Genomic DNA, 14,846 nt, shown 5'->3' with positions numbered 1-14,846 from the left:
CCAGTATATACAGTCTGGTATGGTGACTATATGTATATATTGTGGACGTCCAGTATATACAGCCTGTTATGGTGACTATATGTATATATTGTGGACGTCCAGTGTATATACAGTCTGGTATGGTGACTATATGTATATATTGTATTCTGGTCAGTCTCTCATCACTTCTGCTGTCTGTGGATGAACCTGCCCTGGTGTATGACTGATTATACGGCTGCCGATCCCCCATAGACCCCTCACCCCCGGAGCTCAGTACATACGTATGTTTTCTGGTTTTATGGCACTGACTGTCGTATATTACACTTGTTTTGTGCTTATGTTTAGATTTAGAAAGTGAGACCCTGTCGCGATGCCACAGCACCATCATACAGGTGAGGGGGGCACTACACCTGCTGTGTATATACTGTACAGGGAGGGGACACTACACCTGCTGTCTATATACTGTACAGGTGAGGGGGGCACTACACCTGCTGTGTATATACTGTACAGGTGAGGGGGCACTACACCTGCTGTGTATATACTGTACAGGTGAGGGGGGCACTACACCTGCTGTCTATATACTGTACAGGTGAGGGGGGCACTACACCTGCTGTCTATATACTGTACTGGGAGGGGGGCACTACACCTGCTGTCTATATACTGTACAGGTGAGGGGGGCACTACACCTGCTGTCTATATACTGTACAGGTGAGGGGGGCACTACACCTGCTGTCTATATACTGTACAGGGAGGGGGGCACTACACCTGCTATCTATATACTGTACAGGGAGGGGGGCACTACACCTGCTGTCTATATACTGTACAGGGAGGGGGCACTACACCTGCTGTCTATATACTGTACAGGGAGGGGGGCACTACACCTGCTGTCTATATACTGTACAGGGAGGGGGGCACTACACCTGCTGTCTATATACTGTACAGGGAGGGGGGCACTACACCTGCTGTCTATATACTGTACAGGGAGGGGGGCACTACACCTGCTGTCTATATACTGTACAGGGAGGGGGGCACTACACCTGCTGTCTATATACTGTACAGGGAGGGGGGCACTACACCTGCTGTCTATATACTGTACAGGGAGGGGGGCACTACACCTGCTGTCTATATACTGTACAGGCGAGGGGGCACTACACCTGCTGTCTATATACTGTACAGGCAGGGGGGCACTACACCTGCTGTCTATATACTGTACAGGGAGGGGGGCACTACACCTGCTGTCTATATACTGTACAGGGAGGGGGGGCACTACACCTGCTGTCTATATACTGTACAGGGAGGGGGGCACTACACCTGCTGTCTATATACTGTACAGGGAGGGGGGCACAACACCTGCTGTCTATATACTGTACAGGGAGGGGGGCACTACACCTGCTGTCTATATACTGTACAGGGAGGGGGGCACTACACCTGCTGTCTATATACTGTACTGGGAGGGGGGCACTACACCTGCTGTCTATATACTGTACAGGCAGGGGGCACTACACCTGCTGTCTATATACTGTACAGGGAGGGGGGCACTACACCTGCTGTCTATATACTGTACAGGGAGGGGGGCACTACACCTGCTATCTATATACTGTACAGGGAGGGGGGCACTACACCTGCTGTCTATATACTGTACAGGCAGGGGGCACTACACCTGCTGTCTATATACTGTACAGGGAGGGGGGCACTACACCTGCTGTGTATATACTGTACAGGGAGGGGGCACTACACCTGCTGTCTATATACTGTACAGGGAGGGGGGGCACTACACCTGCTGTCTATATACTGTACAGGGAGGGGGCACTACACCTGCTGTCTATATACTGTACAGGGAGGGGGGGCACTACACCTGCTGTCTATATACTGTACAGGTGAGGGGGGCACTACACCTGCTGTCTATATACTGTACAGGTGAGGGGGGCACTACACCTGCTGTCTATATACTGTACAGGTGAGGGGGGCACTACACCTGCAGTCTGCAGTGTATATACTGCACAGGTGAGGCTATTGCTCCCTGTTATCAGCCGGCAGAGGTCGGCTCCTGGGATTACTCCACCTCTCTCCTTTCCTCACAGCTTTGATGCATTAGTTCCTGCAGTCAGTCGGTGACATTTTCTCTCCTCTCTTCCAGGCCGTATCTATAGATGATGAGTGGTTGATGCATCGCTGCGGCGTTCTCCTCTGATACCCGACACTCTTCACAGTTAATCTTCCGATTTTCGGCATTCTTTGGTTTCTTTTCCGTCTTTTGTCTTTTCAGAATAATCAGTTTTCATGTTTTTGTGGCAAGTTCTTGTTTCCTGTGTCAGATCAGCGTCATGTATGAGGGACGATCAGCGTCATGTATGAGGGACGATCAGCGTCATGTATGAGGGAAGATCAGCGTCATGTATGAGGGAAGATCAGCGTCATGTATGAGGGAAGATCAGCGTCATGTATGAGGGATGATCAGCGCCATGTATGAGGGATGATCAGCGTCATGTATGAGGGACGATCAGCGTCATGTATGAGGGACGATCAGCGTCGTGTATGAGGGACGATCAGCGTCGTGTATGAGGGACGATCAGCGTCATGTATGAGGGACGATCAGCGTCATGTATGAGAGATGATCAGTAATGAGGGATGATCAGCGTCATGTATGAGGGACGATCAGCGTCATGTATGAGGGAAGATCAGCGTCATGTATGAGGGAAGATCAGCGTCATGTATGAGGGAAGATCAGCGTCATGTATGAGGGATGATCAGCGCCATGTATGAGGGATGATCAGCGTCATGTATGAGGGATGATCAGTGATGAGGGACGATCAGCGTCATGTATGAGGGACGATCAGCGTCATGTATGAGGGACGATCAGCGTCGTGTATGAGGGACGATCAGCGTCGTGTATGAGGGACGATCAGCGTCGTGTATGAGGGACGATCAGCGTCGTGTATGAGGGACGATCAGCGTCGTGTATGAGGGACGATCAGCGTCATGTATGAGGGATGATCAGTGATGAGGGACGATCAGCGTCATGTATGAGGGATGATCAGTAATGAGGGATGATCAGCGTCATGTATGAGGGATGATCAGCGTCATGTATGAGGGATGATCAGCGCCATGTATGAGGGATGATCAGCGCCATGTATGAGGGATGATCAGCGTCATGTATGAGGGATGATCAGTGATGAGGGATGATCAGCGTCATGTATGAGTGATGATCAGCGTCATGTATGAGGGACGATCAGTGATGAGGGATGATCAGCGTCATGTATGAGGGATGATCAGCGTCATGTATGAGGGACGATCAGTGATGAGGGACGATCAGCGTCATGTATGAGGGATGATCAGATATGAGGGATGATTAAGGTAAAGTGACCAAGCCCATTAAGGCCTTGTTCACACACCGTATGCTTGGCATAAATCGCTGCCGTTGTTGCAATTTGCAACATTGAATAGCGGCCGCACCTACATGTCAGTTCACACAGTGGAGAGTGCGGCTCCGGCTGCACGCTCCATTGTGTGCAGCGGTGAATTGCGCTGGCATCCGAATGGACATCTTGTGGCTTTGGTTCCCTCTTTCCTGCATCTGGTGGAGGCAGCGGCGCCATCCTCAGGTGCACTCATGCACTTACATTGCTATGGATATTGAGCAGATAGCTGTTATACATTGTGTTTACCTCTGGGGGGCGCTGTGTCTATAGCTGGAGCCAGGGGTCATACAATGTATATCAGGAGATTATAGCGGCAATCAGCACGGGGCCGGACGGGAGTCACTGATTGGTCACTGTATTTGTGCACTTTCCTGTGTGATTGGTCAGGGTCCCTGTGTGACACTTATGGGAAGGTGCGGGCCCTTATGACTGTGGCCCCTCAGTATCATTGGCCCCCACAGCTGACAGCCCCTCCACTATTACTGCTGGGGGCACATGACACAAAATGGGGGCAACATTGTGCGTTATGTTTTTGTTCACACTGAAATGTTGGTAAATTTGTTTTTATTCAAAAAAAAAAATCACAATAAAGTTTCCATCTATTTGTTTTATCCAAAGTCCGAATCATTTATTTACATAGAGACAACATATACCAGAGCGATGTATGTAGTGAGCGTGCTCTCAGATAAGAGTGTGCACTCACCTCCACCTTGCTGGAATCCGTGATAACTACAGAGAAGATACTGCTACATCCCCTGCTCCCCATCCCCACTATACTGCCCGACATCCCCCGCTCCCTGCAATACTGCCCTACATCCCCCGCTCCCCACTATACTGCCCGACATCCCCCGCTCCCCACTATACTGCTACATCCCCTGCTCCCCATCCCCACTATACTGCCCGACATCCCCCGCTCCCTGCAATACTGCCCGACATCCCCGCTCCCCACTATACTGCTACATCCCCCGCTCCCTGCAATACTGCCCTACATCCCCCGCTCCCCACTATACTGCTACATCCCCCGCTCCCTGCAATACTGCCCTACATCCCCCGCTCCCCACTATACTGCTACATCCCCTGCTCCCCATCCCCACTATACTGCCCGACATCCCCCGCTCCCCACTATACTGCTACATCCCCCGCTCCCCACTATACTGCTCGACATCCCCCGCTATACTGCCCGACATCCCCCGCTCCCTGCAATACTGCCTGACATCCCCCGCTCCCCACTATACTGCCCGACATCCCCCGCTATACTGCCCGACATCCCCCGCTCCCCACTATACTGCTACATCCCCCTCCCCCACTATACTGCCTGATATCCCCCACTCCCCACTATACTGCTACATCCCCCTCCCCCACTATACTGCCCGACATCCCCCACTCCCCATTATACTGCCCGACATCCCCTGCTCCCCACTATACTGCTACATCCCCCTCCCCCACTATACTGCCCGATATCCCCCACTCCCCACTATACTGCTACATCCCCCACTATACTGCTACATCACCCTCCCCCACTATACTGCCCGACATCCCCCGCTCCCCACTATACTGCCCGATATCCCCCACTCCCCACTATACTGCCCGACATCCCCCGTTCCCCACTATACTGCCCGACATCCCCCGCTCTCCACTATACTGCCCGACATCCCCCGCTCCCCACTATACTGCCCGACATCCCCCGCTCCCCACTATACTGCCAGACATCCCCCGCTCCTCACTATACTGCCCGACATCCCCCGCTCCTCACTGTACTGCCAGACATCTCCTGCTCTTCACTGTACTGCCAGACATCTCCTGCTCCTCACTGTACTGCCAGACATCCCCCGCTCCTCACTGTACTGCCAGACATCCCCCGCTCCTCACTGTACTGCCAGACATCCCCCGCTCCTCACTGTATTGCCAGACATCCCCCGCTCCTCACTGTACTGCCCGACATCCCCCGCTCCTCACTGTACTGCCCGACATCCCCCGCTCCTCACTGTACTGCCAGACATCCCCCGCTCCTCACTGTACTGCCAGACATCCCCCGCTCCTCACTGTACTGCCAGACATCCCCCGCTCCTCACTGTATTGCCAGACATCCCCCGCTCCTCACTGTACTGCCCGACATCCCCCGCTCCTCACTGTACTGCCCGACATCCCCCGCTCCTCACTGTACTGCCAGACATTCCCCGCTCCTCACTGTACTGCCAGACATTCCCCGCTCCTCACTGTACTGCCAGACATCCCCCGCTCCTCACTGTACTGCCAGTCATTCCCCGCTCCTCACTGTACTGCCAGACATCTCCTGCTCTTCACTGTACTGCCAGACATTCCCCGCTCCTCACTGTACTGCCAGACATTCCCCGCTCCTCACTGTACTGCCAGACATCCCCCGCTCCTCACTGTACTGCCAGACATCCCCCGCTCCTCACTGTACTGCCAGACATCCCCCGCTCCTCACTGTACTGCCAGACATCTCCTGCTCTTCACTGTACTGCCAGACATCCCCCGCTCCTCACTGTACTGCCAGACATCCCCCGCTCCTCACTGTACTGCCAGACATCTCCTGCTCCTCACTATCCTCTACTCCCTATATTCCCTTCGATTTCACTGAGGTCCCTGGTGGTTACAGAAGATTGGGGGGCAGTTCAGCAATACACAATCATTGTCATATCCAGCGTATACACAATCCTATCCAGCGTATACACAATCATCATATCCAGCATATACACAATCATATCCAGCGTATACACAATCCTATCCAGCGTATACACAATCATCTTATCCATCATATACACAATCATATCCAGCGTATACACAATAATCTCCAGCGTGTACTTAATCATATCTATTTTATACACAATCATAGTACCCACTGATTACACAATCATATCCAGCATATACAGTACACAATTATATCCAATGTATACACCATCCTATCCATCGTATACACAAACATTGTATCCATTGTATACACAGTCATCGTATAGACCCAATCATCATATCCATCGTATACACAATCAGTGTGCCCAGCGTATACACAATCCTCATACCCAGGGTATACATAATCATATCCAGCGTATATACAATCATATCTATTGAATACACAATCATCTTATCCAGCATATACACAGTCATCATATCTAGTTTATACACAATCATTGTATACACAATCTTAGTACCCACTGCTTACACAATCATATCACAATTATCGTATACACAATCATACCCAACATATACACAATTTTACCCAGTGTATACACTATCATCATATCCATTGTATACAGAATTGCAAGCACAATCATATTAATCGTATAGACAATTATTGTATCCAGTGTATACAGTACACAATCATCATATCCATTGTATACACAATCCCATCCAGCGTATACACAATTATATCCAACGTATACACAATCTTCTCCAGCGTATACACAATCATCATATCCATCATATACACAATCTTCTCCAGCGTATACACAATCATCATCTCCAGCGTATACACAATCATCTCCAGCGTATACACAATCATCATATACACAATCACCATCTCCAGCGTATACACAATCATCATCTCCAGCGTATACACAATCATCTCCAGCGTATACACAATCATCTCCAGCGTATACACAATCACCATATACACAATCACCATCTCCAGCGTATACACAATCGCCATCTCCAGCGTATACACAATCGCCATCTCCAGCGTATACACAATCGCCATCTCCAGCGTATACACAATCGCCATCTCCAGCGTATACACAATCGCCATCTCCAGCGTATACACAATCGCCATCTCCAGCGTATACACAATCGCCATCTCCAGCGTATACACAATCGCCATCTCCAGCGTATACACAATCGCCATCTCCAGCGTATACACAATCGCCATCTCCAGCGTATACACAATCGCCATCTCCAGCGTATACACAATCGCCATCTCCAGCGTATACACAATCGCCATCTCCAGCGTATACACAATCGCCATCTCCAGCGTATACACAATCGCCATCTCCAGCGTATACACAATCGCCATCTCCAGCGTATACACAATCTCCATCTCCAGCGTATACACAATCGCCATCTCCAGCGTATACACAATCGCCATCTCCAGCGTATACACAATCGCCATCTCCAGCGTATACACAATCGCCATCTCCAGCGTATACACAATCATCATCTTCCTGTTACTTTTTATTTACTTTTACATCTTAATAAGAGGGAAGTCTCCAGACTGCATGCTGGGAGTAGTTGTCCAGTGGGAGGCGACATGCTGGGAGTAGTTGTCCAGTGGGAGGAGACATGCTGGGAGTAGTTGTCCAGTGGGAGGAGACCTGCTGGGAGTAGTAGTCCAGTCTTTATTGGGGGTCCTCACTCGCTGTTGGAGGGGCCCCTCACGTTGTAGCTGCGGTGGAAGTTGAGGTGGTCGTGGGCGGTGATGAGGTTGTCCGGGCCGGTCACAAAGCTCTTCTCTATGTGCGTGTTCAGTCCGTTGTTCCGGTACATTCCGCACTTGATTGCGGCTTCAGAAAACTTGTCTGTTACCCCATTAAATGTGGTCTGAGAAGAGAAACGTAGTGACGGGGAGCGGGGTCAGATGTAGCAGAGCCGAGGGTGTAGCTGCAAAGCGTCCAAACCTGTAGAGCACCGGCCCCACCCTGAGACTACAACTCCCAGCATGCCCTAGCAGACCCCTGTACACATTACAGCACCGCCCCCACCCTGAGACTCCAGCTATAGTGATACTACAACTCCCAGCATGCCCTGTCACCCCACCCCCATCCTGAGGCTCCAGCTATAGTGATACTACAACTCCCAGCATGCCCTGCCACCCCTCCCCCTGAGGCTCCAGCTATAGTGATACTACAACTCCCAGCATGCCCTGTCACCCCCGCGCCCACCCTGAGGCTACAGCTATAGTGATACTACAACTCCCAGCATGCCCTGTCACCCCCCCCCACCCTGAGGCTCCAGCTATCGTTATACTACAACTCCCAGCATGCCCTGTCACCCCCCCCCCGAGGCTCCAGCTATAGTGATACTACAACTCCCAGCATGCCCTGTCACCCCCCACCCTGAGGCTCCAGCTATAGTGATACTACAACTCCCAGCATGCCCTGCCACCCCTCCCCCTGAGGCTCCAGCTATAGTGATACTACAACTCCCAGCATGCCCTGTCACCCCCACCCCCCACCCTGAGGCTCCAGATATAGTGATACTACAACTCCCAGCATGCCCTGTCACCCCCCCCACACCCTGAGGCTCCAGCTATAGTGATACTACAACTCCCAGCATGCCCTGTCACCCCCCCCCCTGAGGCTCCAGCTATAGTGATACTACAACTCCCAGCATGCCCTGTCACCCCCCACCCCCACTCTGAGGCTACAGCTATAGTGATACTACAACTCCCAGCATGCCCTGTCACCCCCCCCCTGAGGCTCCAGCTATAGTGATACTACAACTCCCAGCATGCCCTGTCACCCCCCACCCCCACTCTGAGGCTCCAGCTATAGTGATACTACAACTCCCAGCATGCCCTGTCCCCCCTGAGGCTTTAGCTATAGTGAGACTACAACTCCCAGCATGCCCTGTCACCCCCCCCCCCCCCCACCCTGAGGCTCCAGCTATCGTTATACTACAACTCCCAGCATGCCCTGTCACCCCCCCCCCACCCTGAGGCTCCAGCTATAGTGATACTACAACTCCCCGCATGCCCTGTCACCCCCCCCCCCACACCCTGAGGCTCCAGCTATAGTGATACTACAACTCCCAGCATGCCCTGTCACCCCTTCCTGAGGCTCCAGCTATGGTGATACTACAACTCCCAGCATGCCCTGTCACCCCCCCCCACACCCTGAGGCTCCAGCTATAGTGATACTACAACTCCCAGCATGCCCTGTCACCCCCCCCCCCGAGGCTCCAGCTATAGTGAGACTACAACTCCCAGCATGCCCTGTCACCCCCCCCCCCCTGAGGCTCCAGCTATAGTGAGACTACAACTCCCAGCATGCCCTGTCACCCCCCCCCCCCACCCTGAGGCTCCAGCTATCGTTATACTACAACTCCCAGCATGCCCTGTCACCCCCCCCCCACCCTGAGGCTCCAGCTATAGTGATACTACAACTCCCAGCATGCCCTGTCACCCCCCCCCCCCACACCCTGAGGCTCCAGCTATAGTGATACTACAACTCCCAGCATGCCCTGTCACCCCTTCCTGAGGCTCCAGCTATGGTGATACTACAACTCCCAGCATGCCCTGTCACCCCCCCCCCACACCCTGAGGCTCCAGCTATAGTGATACTACAACTCCCAGCATGCCCTGTCACCCCCCCCCCCTGAGGCTCCAGCTATAGTGAGACTACAACTCCCAGCATGCCCTGTCACCCCCCCCCCTGAGGCTCCAGCTATAGTGAGACTACAACTCCCAGCATGCCCTGTCACCCCCGCGCCCACCCTGAGGCTACAGCTATAGTGATACTACAACTCCCAGGATGCCCTGTCACCCCCCCCCACCCTGAGGCTCCAGCTATAGTGAGACTACAACTCCCAGCATGCCCTGTCACCCCCACCCCCCCTGAGGCTCCAGCTATAGTGAGACTACAACTCCTAACATACCAGCAGTGAGGACATGATGAGTCAGTCCTCAGTTTTGCTACAGCTGGAGCCCCAGGGTGGGGAACACTGCACTAATGTGTATAGGGTCTGCTAGGGCATGCTGGGAGTTGTAGTATCACTATAGCTAAAGCCTCAGGGGGGACAGGGCATGCTGGGAGTTGTAGTATCACTATAGCTGGAGCCTCAGGGGGGGGTGACAGGGCATGCTGGGAGTTGTAGTATCACTATAGCTGGAGCCTCAGGGTGGGGGGGTGACAGGGCATGCTGGGAGTTGTAGTATCACTATAGCTGGAGCCTCAGGGTGGGGGGGGGGTGACAGGGCATGCTGGGAGTTGTAGTATCACTATAGCTGGAGCCTCAGGGTGGGGGGGGTGACAGGGCATGCTGGGAGTTGTAGTATCACTATAGCTGGAGCCTCAGGGGGGGGGGGGGGTGACAGGGCATGCTGGGAGTTGTAGTATCACTATAGCTGGAGCCTCAGGGGGGGGTGACAGGGCATGCTGGGAGTTGTAGTATCACTATAGCTGGAGCCTCAGGGGGGGGTGACAGGGCATGCTGGGAGTTGTAGTATCACTATAGCTGGAGCCTCAGGGTGGGGGGGTGACAGGGCATGCTGGGAGTTGTAGTATCACTATAGCTGGAGCCTCAGGGTGGGGGGGGGGGGGTGACAGGGCATGCTGGGAGTTGTAGTATCACTATAGCTGGAGCCTCAGGGGGGGGTGACAGGGCATGCTGGGAGTTGTAGTATCACTATAGCTGGAGCCTCAGGGTGTGTGGGGGGGTGACAGGGCATGCTGGGAGTTGTAGTATCACTATAGCTGGAGCCTCAGGGTGTGGGGGGGGGTGACAGGGCATGCTGGGAGTTGTAGTATAACGATAGCTGGAGCCTCAGGGTGGGGGGGTGACAGGGCATGCTGGGAGTTGTAGTATCACTATAGCTGGAGCCTCAGGGTGGGGGTGGGGGGGGGGGTGACAGGGCATGCTGGGAGTTGTAGTATCACTATAGCTGGAGCCTCAGGGGGGGGTGACAGGGCATGCTGGGAGTTGTAGTATCACTATAGCTGGAGCCTCAGGGGGGGTGACAGGGCATGCTGGGAGTTGTAGTATCACTATAGCTGGAGCCTCAGGGGGGTGACAGGGCATGCTGGGAGTTGTAGTATCACTATAGCTGGAGCCTCAGGGTGGGGGGGTGACAGGGCATGCTGGGAGTTGTAGTATCACTATAGCTGGAGCCTCAGGGGGGGGTGACAGGGCATGCTGGGAGTTGTAGTATCACTATAGCTGGAGCCTCAGGGGGGGTGACAGGGCATGCTGGGAGTTGTAGTATCACTATAGCTGGAGCCTCAGGGGGGTGACAGGGCATGCTGGGAGTTGTAGTATCACTATAGCTGGAGCCTCAGGGTGGGGGGGGGGGGTGACAGGGCATGCTGGGAGTTGTAGTATCACTATATCAGGGTGACAGTAGCCCACCCCTGTATACTGGGGGGTCCGCACTCACCGGCATCTCGTGGACGGTCGGTGCTTTGCTCCCGTACGTCTGGTTCGTCGTCCTGTACAGCGGATTTCCCGGCTTTGACCTGAGGATGATATAGTATACAGTATATATTACAGCCCAGCTAATAAGTAAGTGCCCCCTCCCCCAGCTCTCCCACAATCCTCTGCAGCTCAATATGCCCCCCATAGCTGCCTGGCTGCTACCCGTCCTGGGCGGCCGACATGAGGCCTACGAGCCGCCGTTACCTGTATCCTCCTCGCCACGTCTCCGGCTGGTTGAACCTGGCAGGGAGGTCTGGCTGCACCCGGTAGTAGTCACAGGTCTGGGGGGGCCCCTGGGGTCCTGTGCTGTCAGTCATGGCGTCCACCACTGCGGCCGCCTCCTCAGGTTTATATGGAGTCTCCTGGAGACTGTTGCTAAGAAACCAGCAGGAAGCAACAAAGTATCAACTTCCAGTCACAGAGCAGGGGGTGTGGCCAGTGTGAGGGGCAGAGTCACATGACATCCCCGTTCTCCTGGTGACATAGAGCACAGGTGTCACCTGCCGCCCTCCGGCTGCTGCACAACTACAATTCCCATCATGCCCGGATATCCAGAGACAAACTGTGGGAACTGTGGGAACAGCTGAAGGGTGGCAGGTCCCCCATCCCCAGTATAGAGGGTCTCAGGTCCCCCATCCCCGATATAGTGGGTCTCAGGTCCCCCATCCCCGGTATAGAGGGTCTCAGGTCCCCCATCCCCGGTATAGAGGGTCTCAGGTCCCCCATCCCCGGTATAGAGGGTCTCAGGTCCCCCATCCCCGATATAGTGGGTCTCAGGTCCCCCATCCCGGTATAGAGGGTCTCAGGTCCCCCATCCCCGGTATAGAGGGTCTCAGGTCCCCCATCCCCAGTATAGAGGGTCTCAGGTCCCCCATCCCCGGTATAGAGGGTCTCAGGTCCCCCACCCCCGATATAGAGGGTCTCAGGTCCCCCATCCCCAGTATAGAGGGTCTCAGGTCCCCCATCCCCGATATAGTGGGTCTCAGGTCCCCCATCCCCGGTATAGAGGGTCTCAGGTCCCCCCCATCCCCGATATAGAGGGTCTCAGGTCCCCCATCCCCGGTATAGAGGGTCTCAGGTTCCCCCATCCCCGATATAGAGGGTCTCAGGTGCCCCCATCTCAGGTATAGAGGGTCTCAGGTCCCCCCATCCCCGATATAGAGGGTCTCAGGTCCCCCCATCCCCGATATAGAGGGTCTCAGGTCCCCCCATCCCCGATATAGAGGGTCTCAGGTCCCCCATCCCCGGTATAGAGGGTCTCAGGTCCCCCCCATCCCCGGTATAGAGGGTCTTAGGTCCCCCATCCCCAGTATAGAGGGTCTCAGGTCCCCCCCATCCCCGGTATAGAGGGTCTTAGGTCCCCCATCCCCAGTATAGAGGGTCTCAGGTCCCCCATCCCCGGTATAGAGGGTCTCAGGTCCCCCCATCCCCGGTATAGAGGGTCTCAGGTCCCCCCATCCCCGATATAGAGGGTCTCAGGTCCCCCCCATCCCCAGTATAGAGGGTCTCAGGTCCCCCATCCCCAGTATAGAGGGTCTCAGGTCCCCCCATCCCCGGTATAGAGGGTCTCAGGTCCCCCCATCCCCGATATAGAGGGTCTCAGGTCCCCCCCATCCCCAGTACAGAGGGTCTCAGGTCCCCCATCCCCGGTATAGAGGGTCTCAGGTCCCCCCCCATCTCCAGTATAGAGGGTCTCAGGTCCCCCATCCCCGGTATAGAGGGTCTCAGGTCCCCCATCCCCAGTATAGAGGGTCTCAGGTCCCCCATCCCCAGTATAGAGGGTCTCAGGTCCCCCATCCCCGGTATAGAGGGTCTCAGGTCCCCCATCCCGGTATAGAGGGTCTCAGGTCCCCCATCCCCGATATAGAGGGTCTCAGGTCCCCCCATCCCCGGTATAGAGGGTCTCAGGTCCCCCCATCCCCGATATAGAGGGTCTCAGGTCCCCCATCCCCAGTATAGAGGGTCTCAGGTCCCCCATCCCCGGTATAGAGGGTCTCAGGTCCCCCATCCCCAGTATAGAGGGTCTCAGGTCCCCCCCATCCCCGGTATAGAGGGTCTCAGGTCCCCCATCCCCAGTATAGAGGGTCTCAGGTCCCCCCCATCCCCAGTATAGAGGGTCTCAGGTCCCCCATCCCGGTATAGAGGGTCTCAGGTCCCCCATCCCGGTATAGAGGGTCTCAGGTCCCCCATCCCCGGTATAGAGGGTCTCAGGTCCCCCATCCCCGGTATAGAGGGTCTCAGGTCCCCCATCCCCGGTTTAGAGGGTCTCAGGTCCCCCCATCCTCAGTATAGAGGGTCTCAGGTCCCCCATCCCGGTATAGAGGGTCTCAGGTCCCCCATCCCCAGTATAGAGGGTCTCAGGTCCCCCATCCCCAGTATAGAGGGTCTCAGGTCCCCCATCCCCGGTATAGAGGGTCTCAGGTCCCCCATCCCCGGTATAGAGGGTCTCAGGTCCCCCCCCATCCCCGGTATAGAGGGTCTCAGGTCCCCCATCCCCGGTATAGAGGGTCTCAGGTCCCCATCCCCAGTATAGAGGGTCTCAGGTCCCCCATCCCCAGTATAGAGGGTCTCAGGTCCCCCATCCCCGGTATAGAGGGTCTCAGGTCCCCCATCCCCGGTATAGAGGGTCTCAGGTCCCCCATCCCCAGTATAGAGGGTCTCAGGTCCCCCATCCCCGGTATAGAGGGTCTCAGGTCCCCCATCCCCGGTATAGAGGGTCTCAGGTCCCCCCCCATCCCCGGTATAGAGGGTCTCAGGTCCCCCATCCCCGGTATAGAGGGTCTCAGGTCCCCCATCCCCAGTATAGAGGGTCTCAGGTCCCCCATCCCCAGTATAGAGGGTCTCAGGTCCCCCATCCCCGGTATAGAGGGTCTCAGGTCCCCCATCCCCGGTATAGAGGGTCTCAGGTCCCCCATCCCCAGTATAGAGGGTCTCAGGTCCCCCCATCCCCGGTATAGAGGGTCTCAGGTCCCCCATCCCCGGTATAGAGGGTCTCAGGTCCCCCATCCCCGGTATAGAGGGTCTCAGGTCCCCCATCCCCGGTATAGAGGGTCTCAGGTCCCCCCCATCCCCAGTATAGAGGGTCTCAGGTCCCCCCCATCCCCAGTATAGAGGGTCTCAGGTCCCCCATCCCCAGTATAGAGGGTCTCAGGTCCCCCATCCCCAGTATAGAGGGTCTCAGGTCCCCCATCCCCAGTATAGAGGGTCTCAGGTCCCCCATCCCCGGTATAGAGGGTCTCAGGTCCCCCCATCCCCGGTATAGAGGGTCTCAGGTCCCCCATCCCCAGTATAGAGGGTCTCAGGTCC

General features: G+C 55.1%; 2 protein-coding genes across 2 annotated transcripts in view; one reads left to right on the top strand and one right to left on the bottom strand.

Moving 5' to 3' along the window:
• PPP1R26 (protein phosphatase 1 regulatory subunit 26) overlaps window positions 1–4,015 on the top strand; it is a 41,881-nt gene extending 37,866 nt beyond the window's left edge. Inside the window, exons 4-5 of the mRNA XM_069986408.1 lie at window positions 325–371; window positions 2,117–4,015. Of these exons, the coding sequence (XP_069842509.1) occupies window positions 325–330 (6 nt within the window). The 3' untranslated portion in view covers window positions 331–371; window positions 2,117–4,015. The remainder of the gene's footprint in view (window positions 1–324; window positions 372–2,116) is intronic.
• A 3,550-nt stretch (window positions 4,016–7,565) lies between these two features.
• On the bottom strand, window positions 7,566–11,939 carry PIERCE1 (piercer of microtubule wall 1). The gene is made up of 3 exons (XM_069986375.1): window positions 11,745–11,939; window positions 11,503–11,581; window positions 7,566–7,949 (listed from the first exon to the last, which is right to left on the bottom strand). The coding sequence occupies exons 1-3, from the start codon at window positions 11,855–11,857 to the stop codon at window positions 7,761–7,763; spliced, it is 381 nt and encodes a 126-aa protein (XP_069842476.1). The 5' UTR covers window positions 11,858–11,939; the 3' UTR covers window positions 7,566–7,760.
• Window positions 11,940–14,846: the final 2,907 nt, after the last annotated feature.

The sequence above is a fragment of the Dendropsophus ebraccatus genome, chromosome 10 (assembly GCF_027789765.1).
Source record: "Dendropsophus ebraccatus isolate aDenEbr1 chromosome 10, aDenEbr1.pat, whole genome shotgun sequence".
Taxonomy (NCBI): domain Eukaryota; kingdom Metazoa; phylum Chordata; class Amphibia; order Anura; family Hylidae; genus Dendropsophus; species Dendropsophus ebraccatus.
Note: the sequence above shows the minus strand (reverse complement) of the source record. Positions and strands in the feature narration are given on the sequence as shown.